Genomic DNA, 14,294 nt, shown 5'->3' on the forward strand with positions numbered 1-14,294 from the left:
CATATCCTAGAGTTTAACCTTAGTGAACTAAGACAATGCTTTAGGTAGTATCTCTTAGAGTTCAATCTTGATGAACTAAGATGTACTTAATGTAGTATATCGTAGAGTTTTAAATGACGAGGAACTAAGATAGGATTAATGAAGTGCCTCATAGTGTTCAAGAGTGTAAATGGTGTTTGACATGGTGAAGGTAGGATCTCATATTTCCATGATAATAATGAACCTAGAAATGATAAAAGAAGTATCTCATAGGGTTTAATCTAATAATGAACTAATATGTGCATAAGGGAGTACCTCATAGTGTTTCAAGGTCTAAAGGGAAGAACTAGGTTCCAACCTAAGGAACATGAGTATGATGACCTGAAGAAGTACTTAGCATGAGTGGTAGTATGGGATACTACTCATGCATTGGACAAGTATGACCTAAGTTTGCTTTATGAGTGTTTTCTTACATGAGTTAATCTTGATGGATTGTTTCGATAGTTTCATTCCAAGATATGATTTACTAAAACTTATAGTTCCCTTGTCTTCATTAGGTAAGCTAATAATGATACCAAATGAGGGAAATATGACTAGGATGAGTTCAAGGTTATGCTTAGTGTGAAGTGTAGTATGTGAATGTGCTTTGAGATTAATTATGAGTGTGGTTCCTTTATGGTAGAAAAGCTTTAAGACTTGACCATGCGTATAATCTATGATTAAGATGACCAAAAGGGATACTTTGCTTGGATGATATTATGGGAAGTTATTCTTTCCTTGCACAAGTGTACTTTGAAGTTACTTGAGAATAATTCTTTTATGATATGAATATCTAAGCATTAGTAAGCTTATGATGCTTATGATTGGAGGGTGTAGGCAATACCAACAACGTGCAATAGGGGGTGTCAACGTGTCGGGTAGTCAAGAGATAATTCAGCATATCCATGATGCCTCTAATATCTCAAGTAGTAAAGGTGCACGTCACTTATGCCTCGTTATCTCAAAAAGTAGAAATCAGATAATAAAGGTAGTACGATTCCACGTAAAAAAAATTAGAATAGATCTAAGTAAAATAGTGTTTCAGCATGAAAGAATAATATATGCCAATGCATGCACCGACATCAAACCAGAAATTTGTGAGAATGAACAAATAATGCAATCCATTCCATTACCATCATCCTACCAAGGCACTCCAATTTAAATAAATACATAGGCAACAAAACTACGCTGTAAAGGTGAAGACTACTTTGGATCCAACGAGTTCACACACATGGCCTTCGGGCTTACAATATAACCATAAGGTCAATAAGGATACAATAGGAGTACCATTAAAAAATAAGCGAACGGATCAATAAAATATTTTAAATAAATAGAAAGGAGAACCAACTCAAGGGACAAAACCATACCCCAATCATAACACTTCAGTCTGTGACTCAGCAAAACAAGGACCAACCCATGGCTATGACGAGCCACCAACATAACAAGCACCAACGCATGGACAACAACCCAATACTAGCCTATAGGGAGAAATTATAACTATAAGGCGGTAAAATACAATCTAAAGTACCTAAGGTCCAACTAAGTTTAAGGCCACCAAGCATCAATCCTTATAAGGGTAAACATGATCATTTACACCACAAGCGAAACTACTAGCCTAAACTACAGATCCCAACATTCACACTAAGCCCACAACTATTACAAAATCAAGAAAATATGAAATAACAAAAGTAAAGCTAAGTACCAAGAAATTATAATTGAAAAGTACATAAAATGTATACTATACATAATCTAAGAAGTTCATGAAGAAAGTAGATATGCAGCCTACCTCAAGGATAATAACGAACACTCCAAATCCACCGCACAAGGGCTATCCACTTCAAAAACACCTCAAAAACCACTACACAATCAAATTATCGATCATGACAACATTATAGAAACTTACATACTAAATTCACAACAATCAGAAATGGACCCAAAAATTGGGGTTAATACGTAAATGTGGGACGCGCACCATGAATCCCAAAAGTAACTCCATCAAATGTCCTACAAAGAAATTCTAATTAGTAGTCATAAGTTAAAGCAACTCTTAATATAAAGTAAAAAAATAGTTAAAGAAGGACTATACATAACATGCAACTACAAAAGGGAAAATATGTCAAACAGGTAAGCTGAAATAAACAAGATAAGATAAAAGAGGCAAATAACCGAAGAAAACAAATGTACCTAAATGTGCTAGCCCAATAACCTAACCACAAAAATTTGTGTACTAAAAGAATCAACTAGTCGTGATAATACCAACTACGAACACCACCATGAATTACAACAACCAAAGGGCCAAGCATATAAACCAACCCATTGAACTATAAATCAAATGTTTTCTTCTTACAACCTATAGTATTTGTTTGTCATGAGATAACCTGCAATCTCTTGTGTTTGATGTACTTAAAAACATAATAATTTTGTGCATAATATTTCATTGAATTCAAGAACACTATTACCACTCATCTTAAAACAAGGAAATAACTTCCTACTAAGTACAACTGAAAGAGAAATTTGAGGAATAACCTCCTCACAATAACAACTGCTACACAAAAGCTTAAATAAATATTACTTAAAAGTTGTAGTAGTCTACTATAAATAACTATTAAAGTGAAATAGGAAAAACAAATAACTTATAAGTTGAAGCAATCTAATTTCTAATTTCTTTAAATCATCTATGTGCAAACCGTTGGTAGACTAAAGGGTTGTTTAGTGTCTCTATCGATTAATTATCCTGAATCTTGTTGAGTTCAAGCTTCAAAGATGTAACATATATAGCATCATCGAATTCACCAACTTCGTAAGCATGATTATTTGAATGCACGTAGAAGTTGTGGAGACAACCACATTTATGAAGGGCCTATCGATTTGGAGGACTTGTACAACAATACTAAGAAATCTCTTTACGTTCCTAGTTTTGTTCCTATGCTTTGCACAAAAGCAGGGGTGTCCTTGGATGACATAAACCACGAGGTGGAGCATGATGATGCATTTAACCATCTTTTGGGAGGAAGGAGCCCCACGAAGCACCATAGAGGAGGAGGACTTAACAAAATGACAGATGTCAAGAAGAAAAACAGTCCTTGGACACGTAATACATTTAAAAGTACTCTATGTTCATCTCTCTAACCAATTCCACCTACATCAGGCTTACTCACTTATAGTTGATCAAATTTGATATATTCTGAAATCCCTACGACTAGATTGGTTTATGAGATATGAGAGAGATTATGATTTCTATAAATATGGATCTTATCTATAAAGCTTCTACATCCTAGGTCTTACCGCTCCATCATATGGCATATATTCTTCATGTAACACCCCGTAGCCCAAACAGACCAAAAACTAGCTTTACAGAAAAATTTACAGGTGGAACCAATGGTGGCATTGACAAACCGTATCCTGAACCACGGTCCGTCCTACACAACCGTCGATGGTATCAGAAACTCCCAAAAATTTCAACCCAGAAAAATTGGTTAATTCTTGGACGAGGGACAGAGTTACGGTTCGTAGGTCAGACGACGGTCCATAGTCTGTGACCGTCGATCGAGAACCCCATCCACCCATTATCTGACAAGAGCTACGGATGAATAGCACGGTTCGTAGGTGGACCTACGGACCGTAGGTGGGAATTAGCAGACAGTTAAGGGGGGAAATGTAGTTGGGTAACCTTCAAATGGTCATAACTCTTATCACAAAATAAATTCCGTGTCCCATGACTTACCCACAAATAAATAATTGAATTATCTTTCTGTAGCCACTAACCTTGCTAAAATCAGACCTCTAAGTAAAATGTTATGCCCATTTTAGTAAAGGTCTATCGAATAGGCACAATCGACGGACCCCACGATGGGGTGTCGGTCAGACAACGGACCGTCAGTTCTGGCCGTCGTTTAGTCCGACAACAACTTTCCCAGGGGTCTTTTGGACCTTTCCCACTTCGTTTAAACCCTAAGTTACGTCGTTTAAACCCTAAATCATCACATTTTAGTCAGTTTAAGACTAGAAACATAACTAAAACATATCTAAGTCAAATCATTAAATCAAAAGTTAGAAAATTAGAAGCAAGAAAGGAGAAAAAGCCCAGGAACCCTAGTCATGAAAGCAACAAGCTCCAGCAGTGCCAACCCCGAAACCTAAATATTTTTCCGTGGATTTCATCACCAGGAATGTGGGATTTCACTAGTGGGTTCCTTTCACCCGTTGGGTCCCTAGTTTTCAGTCAGATTCTTGATTCTCTTGTAATGATTAAACAAAGAGTTTCTAGAACTTTGTTGGAACTTCATGAATTTATTGAATATATGTTCCAAATCAGATTATCATGTTATTACTCCGATTATCGCATGAATTTCAGAACCCTAGCTTTGTATTTCTTTATTTCTTGAATTACACATGCTAGGTCAGACATTTCAGACACTTCCGATATACATGGCTGTTTTATAAATGCATAATTACCAAATTAATTACTGCATTCTCAATTTGCATGTTCAGTTTCGAGCTATCCAGTATTTACAGAAACTCATACATAATCTGAAAATTTATAGAATCCACGGGAGTATTATAATACTGAGTTGGACAAGGGTTCAGCATACCCAAATAGTCCCAGAACTACTAACCAAGTAGGTTGTAAGTCCCCTCTATGGGCAATCAGTTTAGTGATCACGCCAGCATGCCTTTATACCTTTGGCAGGATATGTTGGGTCCTCCCGATGGGGCGTATGCATCGGACTCCACATTTAGCTCATGTGGTTTTATTATCGGTTATTAGTAGCTCCCACAGTTCAATTAAACTCTCTGCATTGACCATTTATCAGTATATTCAGTATTCAATTTCAGCATGTTATAAATTGGTCATTGAATCCAGTTAGCTCAAAATTCAGTTTATCATGTCACATTAGTATACTTGCTTTTATGCTTGTTTAGTTATTTTTTTTTTAACTTTATTCTATCCTACATGCTCAGTAACTTTAAAGTACAGATGCATACGTGCGCTACATCTTCTCGTGATGTAGGTTTAGGTTCTCATCATCCAAATCACGCATAGATCGATTTCCCGATCTCTTGTTCAGCAGATTCAGTGGTGAGTCCTCATTCTCCGAGGAGAACAGTTATGAGTTTCATTTCAGTCTTTAGTCACTTAAGTTTCAGTTTTTGCTAGATTTAGCTGGGGCTTGTCCTAGTATTTCTATTTCAGTTTAGAGGCTTATTTAAGACATAGTTAGATTCGTGTTAGTATTGAGTTAATATTTCTTTTATATTAAACTCATTGTTTTAACATCTCTTAGTTATAGAATATGGGTATTCCCCATATTTTCAGATTTAATTATGATTTCGCTTCCGTATCAGTTTATTATCTTTAGTATGCTCATGATCATGCCAGCAGGGTTAGCTTGGGATCACTTGTGGTTCTAAGTTTTGTGTCCGCATCTCGGGGTTAGCTCGTGTCATGAAAAGATCTACAGATGACCAGCACGGTCCGTAGGTGGGAATTAGCAGATAGTTAAGGGGGGAAATGCAGTTGGGTCAACTTCCAATGGTCGTACCTCTTAGCACAAAATGTATTAGGTTCCCATGACTTATCCACAGACAGATAATTTAATTAACTTTCCATAACTACCGACCTTGCAAAAATCATACCTCCGAGTAAAAATTTATGCCAATTTTAATTAAGGCCTGTCGAACAGGCCTAGTCGACGGACCTAATGACAGGGCGTCGGTCAGACGACGGAACGTCAGTCTTGGCCATCGTTTGGTCCGACTACAACTTTCCCACTTTTTTTAAAACATAAATTACGTTGTTTTGACGCTAAATTATCATATTTTAGTTAGTTTAAGTCTAAAAACATAACTAAAACATATCTAAGTCAAATCATTAAATCAATAGTTAGAAAATTAGAAGCAAGAAAGGAGAAAAAGCTCAAGAACCCTAGTTCAAGAACGCAACAAGCTCCAGCAGTTCCAGCCCCGAAACGTATGTATTATTCCGTGGATTTCATCACCAGGTATGTGGGATTTCACTAGTGGGTTCCTTTCACCCATTGGGTCCTTAGTTTTCTGTCAAATTCTTGATTCTCTTGTCATGATTAAACATAGGGTTTCTAGAACTTTGTTAGAACTTCATGAATTTATTAAATATATGTTCCAAATCAAATTATCATATTATTACTCAGATTATCGCATGAATTTCAGAACCCTAGCTTTGTGTTTCTTTAGTTCTTAAGTAACACATGATAGGTCATTTTAGACACTTCATATATATATATGCCTCAGTTATAAATGCATAATTACCAGATTAATTGTTGCATTCTCAGCTTGCATGTTCAGTTTCGAGCTATCCAGTATTTACACTTAGGCATAATCAGTAAATTTACAGAATCCATGGGAGTAGCATAATACCGAGTTGGACTAGGGTTCAGCATACCCAAATAGTCTCAGAACTACTAGCCAAGTATGCTGTGAGGTCCCTCTGTGGGCAATCAGTTTAGTGATCATGCCAGAATGCCTTTATACCTTTGGCAGGGTACATTGGGTCCTCTCGATAGGGCATATAAATCGGACTCCACATTTAGCTCATGTGGTTTTATTATCGATTATTAGTAGCTCCCATAGTTAAGTCAGAGTCTCTGCATTGACCATTTATCAGTATATTCAGTATTCAATTTCAACATGTTATAAATTGGTCATTGCATCCAGTTAGCTCAGAATTCAGTTTATCATGTCATATTAGTATACTTGCTTTTATGCTTGTTCAATTATGTTTTATTTCATCTTTACTCCATCCTACATGCTTAGTCCATTTTAAAGTACTGACGCATACATGCGCTACATCTTCTCATGATGTAGGTTCAGGTTCTCAGCATCCAGATCACGTATAGATCGATTTCCTGATCTCCAGTTCAGCAGATTCAGTGGTGAGTCCTCATTCTCCGAGGACAACATTTTTGAGTTTCATTTAAGTCTTTAGTCACTTTAGTTTTAGTTTTTGCTAGATTTCGTTGGGGCTTGTCCTAGTATTTCTAGTCCAGTTTAGAGGCTTATTTCAGACATAGTTAGATTCAGCTTAATATTGAGTTAATATTTCCTTTATATGAAACTCATTGTTTTAAAATATCTCAGTTATAGAATATGGGTATTCCCCATCTTTTCAGATTTAATTATGATTTAGCTTCCGCATCAGCTTATTATCTTTAGTATGCTCATGATCATGCCAGCAGGATTGGCTTGGGATCACTTGTGGTTCTAAGTTCCGTGTCCGCGTCTCGTGGTTAGCACATGCTTAGTAACTTTCAAATACTGACGCATACGTGCGCTACATCTTCTCATGATGTCGGTTCAGGTTCTCAACATCCAGATTACGCATAGATCGATTTTCCGATCTCCAGTTCAGCAGATTTAGTGGTGAGTCCTCATTCTCCGAGGACAACAGTTATGAGTTTCATTTCAGTCTTTAGTCACTTTAGTTTCAGTTTTTACTAGATTTAGGTGGGGCTTGTCCCAGTATTTCTAGTCCAGTTTAGAGGCTTATTTGAGACATAGTTAGATTCAACTTAGTATTGAGTTAATATTTCCTTTATATTAAACTCATTGTTTTCAAATATCTCAGTTATAGAATATGGTTTTCCCCATCTTTTCAGATTTAATTATGATTTGCTTCCGCATCAGTTTATTATCTTTAGTATACTCATGATCATGCCAGCAGGGTTAGCTTGGGATCACTTGTGGTTCTAAAGTACGTGTCCGCGTCTCGGGGTTAGCTCGGTGTGTGACACTTCATGCAACATTCAGACCAAATGACTTGAATATTTATTTTTCTATAATTTTTTCTCTTTAATATTTATTTTCAAAGTTTTATTCATGAAGTTTTATACTTTTTTTATATGCAAATATTTTTCTGTGGAATAATCCTTATTGTTTTTAATAGAAAATAGTGTTTTCCTTGTCACTTATTTGGGTTTATTATTGTAGTCATAAATTTTAATTTCTATTATAGGAGGTAAAATCAGAAGTATGTCATTGTTTGTTCAACTGAGGGTCAATTGAAAATATTATATATCTTCACAAAAGTAGGGTTATTATTCATTTTGAGCTGCTTGTATTTATTTCTTCAATTAAAATAAAAATATTGTCTTAGATCATTTTGAAAGAATCCCATAGCTTAATTATCAATGATGTTTTTGTGTCTAACATAACCATCAGATGAAGACCGGAAAAAATGGGATAACTGACAAATACTATTGGAAGAATTTCTTTTTTGGAAAATTTGTATTATAACTTTTATTCATATGATCGATTTAATATATATTTTCCTTTGTGATTCATATAATCATATTTTGGATTAGAGGAATTTTTAACCAAACTAAGCCATTATATAAAACAATTTACCAAAGTAATACATTTTTTTAAAATTTTACAAAACTAGTATAAACGTATTTCACGGTAACGTTTTAGGATATATATTTTTTAAAAAAAACTAACAGCATTAGGTTGATATATGTTACTGTAAGTAACGTATATCAATCTGACGCCATCAACTTTTAAAAAATAAAATATATCCTAAAACGTTACTGTGGAATACGTTTATACTAGTTTTTTAAAATTTTAGAAAAACATATTATTTTGGTGAATGACTTTATATAATGGCTTAGTTTGGTTAAAACCTCGGATTAGAGTCATCCTTGTAGTAATCAAATAAGTTGAGTTAGAAATATCTAAGCATAAAAACTAAGAACTCAATGAGATTCCCTTGTCTACCTGATTTTGAAGGGAAGTGTATGTTAAGCTCATAAGAAAAGTTAATAAATCAAAATTTCAGTTAAGAGCATGACCATTTATTTTATTTAAGACTAGTACTCCTCTCAATACAGTATGAATTGTCTTAGTAAAATTCGTTGCATTTCATGATTTTCCAACCTTAATATACTTTCATGTGGACTTTATATTTGATAAGTTGGACTTTTTATTAAAATCAATGATTACTGCTTTGGGTTCGATTATGTCGTGTATTCGTAGCACATGCAATAATGATATTTCTGTAAATTTTAATGGAGATACATGCGCAATTCTTCTATCAAAGACTAGTAAATTTACAGTAGTATTAAATAATTAGGTTATATTTATAAATTTACTAAATGATTGAAGAAAAATATTAATCAAATTGAATTTCTAGATGATGTGTGTGAGACAGAACTCAACTAGGACAAATAGATGGACAAACCTTTAAACTAGAGCTCAATTTTCTTTCTGTTAATTTATTAATTGATTATATATATATTACGGTGTGTGTGAGAGAGAGAGAGACAAGTATTAAATAGTTGAGGGTCCTAAAATTTATCAACTCAAACACAAAATAACGATGCTCAATACTTTAGAAAGATTAACAAACCTTGAGAAAATAATTATATCAATAAAAAACCTGATAATGTTTTTTTAAGAAAACAGAGATGGAAAATTATCAGTGATTACCGCCTCTATCATTTCTCAAATTAATAAGCATGATCTTCTATGTTCACGTGTATGTTTTTCTTTTATAATTCATGATATATAAATAACAGAGTAATCCAATCATAACAATAACAAAAATAAATAAGAAAATGCAATAACTTGTATATTTTATAGGAGTAGTATGTACTTTTATGGATAAAAAATAATTATAAATTATATCAAAAATAGAAAATATTGATTCATATAAATGCATCTATAGAAGAAAATATATTAGATTCCATGAAATGGACCTTCTACGCTGAAAGAAATAATAGAAATTATGAAATAATACATTTGGTAAAAGTATCCAGTGATATTTACATATAACAAGTATACATATGCCATAAGTTTTGGTGAGAGAAAAAAAATTAAAGTTTCTCATGATTTTTTCCAAGCATATACGGTTAATTTAAGTTACGAATTAGGATAAGATCGAGTCATTGATTATTGTAGTGTAGATCGAAAATAAAAATTATATTAATTAAATATATTTTGATATCATATTCTACTAATATAAATTTTAATAGAGTGACTTTTAAAGATATATAAACAAACTTGAGTGACCTGCTTATTGTAAAAGAAAATAATCATGACTTTCTTAGATAATTATCAGTAATTGAGTGATCGTTATATCATAGTATTAAAATAGTCAACTAATTTACATAATCTATTAAATTATATCACTTTCCTAGTTGGCAATTTACTTTCCAAAGTCCCCACTTCCATCTCCATCCCACCTCCAACACTTTATATGTTTTTCTTCCAGTTCGAAACCCTCCTACCTGTCAAAAACCTCCGCAAAACCCTAAGAAAAAAAAACATTCAACTAATTTCTTCAAAGTTCAAATATTTACCAAGAAAAACACAATTGGTTTTCTTTTTTTCATATTCAAAAGAAAACCTTTATTAAATCTGTGATTTTTCACATCATTTCAAATCATACCCTTTTCTTACAAATCCTAAAGAAATCTTTTTTTGCATTTTTTTAATTTGAATTTTTCATAAATTTTTATCTACAGAAAATCCTTCATAAACCTAGAGTTCTCATACCTCCATTCTTCATTTCTCTCTGGTTTTGTTGTTTCTTTCTGAAATCTAAATGGAAAAAGCAACTACGGAGAATCTACCAAATTCACCTGATCGTGAAGCTCAGAATACCAAAGAAACCATAAAAAACAATTTGGATTTCTCATTAGTAAAAATTGAAGTTGAAGAAAAAACAAAACAAAAGGATTCAGGTTTGGATGAACGGTCACCAACGTGGGGTCAACCTGATTCACTGACCATTAGTTTTGAATCTGATTCTGAGTCAATGGCCTATACTACTTCTTCTGATAGTAGCGAGACTTCATATTCATATTTTGTCGAATCGCCTCCTTTAGCAGTTGTGCCTATTTCTTTTATTGAGCCTGAGGATTTCAAAGAGTCGGATGAAAAAACTATGCCTACTGAGCATAGGCCTCTTAAAATGGTGGTATTGTTCCAACTTTTAACTTCTTTAAAGCTATATCTACAATTTAGCCTATTTTTATGACATCTCAATTCTTAATTTATTCAATTGTGTAGTGAAATGGCATGGTTTAGCTACTTTTAACCTCTTTCATGTGAAAAAAATTTACAATTTTAGCTTATTTTATGACATTTTTAACAATCAACTTAGCCTATTATTATGGCATCTTTATCAATCAACTATGTACCGAAGTGCGGGCTAAACTTTTAAGCTCGTTTTAAGTGGAACAATTTACAGTGAAATAGTATGAGCTAACTTTTTTAACTCATTCAAGTGATACAATTTATATTTTTAGCCTATAATTATTACATCTTAATCAATGAAATATTGTAGTTAATTAACCAGGCTAGCCACTTTAACTTTTTTAAGGATTCATAATTTTAGCTTTATTTTTATGACATCTTAATCGATTAACTATCTAGTTAAATAGATGAGGCCGAATTTTCAACTCAGTAATTGTAAATATAGATAGCCGTTGTTATAATAAAAGTTCCAAATTCAAAAATAGCCTCTTTTAAGTGAGGTAATAATCAATATTAGGTACACATTGAGATGTCATACATTACATATAGTGTCGTACACACTATCCCCGTGGGATTACATTTTATTTGTTATTGTAGTATTGATATGCTATACAATAGTAAATAATTGGTTTTTTAAAGTTAAATAAAGTGTTTCTTATGTGTATTTAATCAACTTTTATTGTATCTAGTATTTATGCTATTATCTTGTTTTAGGGAGTTGGCATGTGTAACTTGGGCAACACATGCTTCTTGAATGCGGTTGTGCAATGTTTTATGCACAGTGTGGTGTTGCTTCAGCTTCTTGCGTCGTTTGATCATGTATCACCATGTGATAGTAAGTATCAACTTATAATTTCCCTTTTTTTAAAAATCCATTTTAATGGCCTTTATACCTTAGCTGATTCATGTCATTTCTTGTTGCAGCTCACTTAACCGGATTTTGCGTAGTTTGCATGATTCGACAGATAGTTGACCTTTCTATGTCTAGTGGCTCTGATAATGTCATATCAAACAAAATTTTTAGCCACTTGAATGGTAAGCTTTAATATATCTTGTTTCCTGATTTAACATGATAATATCCCCACACATGGATACGAGTGGGTTCACACGAACCTATGCTCCCATCTCTAAACCACTTGTAGTTAACCTTAGTCATTTATTTATTTTCTTTTAAAGTTTACTTTAATTTTACATCAAGGGTTATAATAACATTCTCATCAATGAAGTATATAAACGATGATTTGAGTAATAGAATTGTTTTAAAATAGAAATACTCATCAAGGACAATTGTAAAATGAATGACACTTTTTTTAATAGTATTGTAGATTATCGTTTGGTTGTGAACGTGTGCTTTGTGTCTCTGTGCCAACTATGTACTTTATATATCTTTGTATTACTTAACTTTTTGAAATGATCAGATTTTTCGCCTACTTTCCGTCCGAATCAACAAGAAGATGCACATGAATTCTTACAATGCTTTCTCAATAAGCTTGAAATTTGTTGTTACAATTTAGATCCACGAGACAACATTGTGAAGAAGGCCTTTGGTGGTCGCCTAGTGAGCATGGTACGCATTGCATGTTTGTTCTCTAGATTTTATCTTAATATCTTTACCCTAGTTGTTTTCATTTTTTTAAGTGCTTTGTAATGTTTTTATTTGAGCCGAGGGTCTATCATAAACACCCTCTCTACCTCCCAAGGAAGGGATAAGGTATGTGTATACTCTATCTCTCCAGACCCTACTTGTAACTATGGAATTCATCTTGTCAGCCTTTTTTTTCTAAATTCGCAGCTTCGTTGTTTCAATTGTTATCATTTATCTGTCACACCCGAGCCTCTAATAGACCTAAGCTTGGAGATTGTGGACGTTGATAGTGTACCAAAAGCATTGGAGTCTTTCACTAAAATCGAGAATATTGAATTTTCTTGTGAAAAGTGCAAGACACAAGGGCCATTCGAGAAGCAACTCCTCGTCGATCGTGCCCCTTCTATTGCTACCCTTTGTTTGAAGAGATTCATAAATGACGGGTTTGATGTTCAGAAGGTGGACAAGCATGTTTCATTTCCGCTGGAATTGGACATGTTTCATTATACCAACAAAATAAATAATGTGAGTATCAACATTTGAAGTTTTATGTACATTTTATCTTTTGTTATCCGTTACATGATGTTGTTTTCTTTTCTCAACAGGAAGAAATGAAATACGATCTGTACGCAGTTATAGTGCATTCGGGGTTTTCAATCTCTTCAGGGCACTATTACAGCTTCATTCGTTGCAATCCAAATGAATGGTACAAATTTGATGACGAGCAGGTATGCAAAATATTGGAATTTGCTTATATTGTTCGATACGTTTTGAGTTAACGAAACCTAACTTGATATTTGTCTGATTTTTTCGTAGGTTCATTGGGTACACGAAGATCATGTTCTGGCAGAGCAGGCGTACATTTTACTTTATACGAAGAGACACACTCTATGGTTTACAGATTATACACAAATCCACAAACCCTTCGTAAATTTGGTTATCCCCTCAACTTCTTCGTGCATTCCAAATAATCATGCTTCTGATGTTGGTGAATCCAATCATGCGGCAGATGACACATCTCCGAAGCCTACACCCAACAAGAGAATCAAAGGAGACTATTAGCACTCGTTTAGTATACAAACGGTTTAGACATGGAAGATTTAAGGAAATTAGAAAGTTGAATACTTTATCTTATAAGTTAATTATTTGGTTGTACTTTTTTGCAGTAGATTAATACAACTTTTCAAGTATTTATTATTCCAATTTATGTGTTTAGAATAATATTGATTACTAGTTACGTTTAGATTATTAAGATTTATTTCTTTACAAAATTTAGTCTTTTTCTAATTTTTTTTAACGATCTGATATTTAAAAAAAGTTTGTGTCGTAAATTTAAATTATGATTCTTGGAGGCTACTCAATCCTAAACCCTAGTTTATGACTATGTAAGGGGTACTAAATTCTCTTAAAAGGCATCTCTAAAATTTCATAAAGATATCAAGCTCTTGAATAAATCCGCAAATTGGTGGATTATTCATATAGAGAGGTCAAATCTAAATCATCCTAATTTTAGAAATACGTCACTAACGGCCCTCGAATCATGGATAAATCTTAGGAGAATGGAATCAAGGGAACAACAGAATTGTACCCGCTATCTTAATCAATGATTTTATTTTTGTGGTTTATTTATTTTCCATATGATCAAAATTTGTTGCAAACAATTTGGCACGTCTAGTGG

At 33.4% G+C, this 14,294-nt stretch overlaps 1 protein-coding gene across 1 annotated transcript; it reads left to right on the plus strand.

The window, feature by feature from the left end:
• Positions 1-10,597: 10,597 nt before the first annotated feature.
• On the plus strand, positions 10,598-13,678 carry LOC114074249 (ubiquitin carboxyl-terminal hydrolase 20-like). Its single transcript, XM_027912117.1, has 7 exons — positions 10,598-10,972; positions 11,746-11,866; positions 11,956-12,066; positions 12,450-12,598; positions 12,824-13,141; positions 13,222-13,344; positions 13,433-13,678. The coding sequence occupies exons 1-7, from the start codon at positions 10,598-10,600 to the stop codon at positions 13,676-13,678; spliced, it is 1,443 nt and encodes a 480-aa protein (XP_027767918.1).
• Positions 13,679-14,294: the final 616 nt, after the last annotated feature.

This window comes from Solanum pennellii, chromosome 10 (genome assembly GCF_001406875.1).
Source record: "Solanum pennellii chromosome 10, SPENNV200".
Taxonomy (NCBI): Eukaryota; Viridiplantae; Streptophyta; class Magnoliopsida; order Solanales; family Solanaceae; genus Solanum; species Solanum pennellii.

What these genes read in the sequence shown, in the direction of transcription:
- LOC114074249 (XM_027912117.1), top strand. Translation starts at nt 10,598, where the DNA reads ATGGAAAAAGCAACTACGGAGAATCTACCAAATTCACCTGATCGTGAA. An exon ending in ATAGGCCTCTTAAAATGGTG is followed by an intron (nt 10,973 to 11,745) that starts GTATTGTTCCAA and finishes ATCTTGTTTTAG; the next exon opens with GGAGTTGGCATGTGTAACTT. An exon ending in TCATGTATCACCATGTGATA is followed by an intron (nt 11,867 to 11,955) that starts GTAAGTATCAAC and finishes TTCTTGTTGCAG; the next exon opens with CTCACTTAACCGGATTTTGC.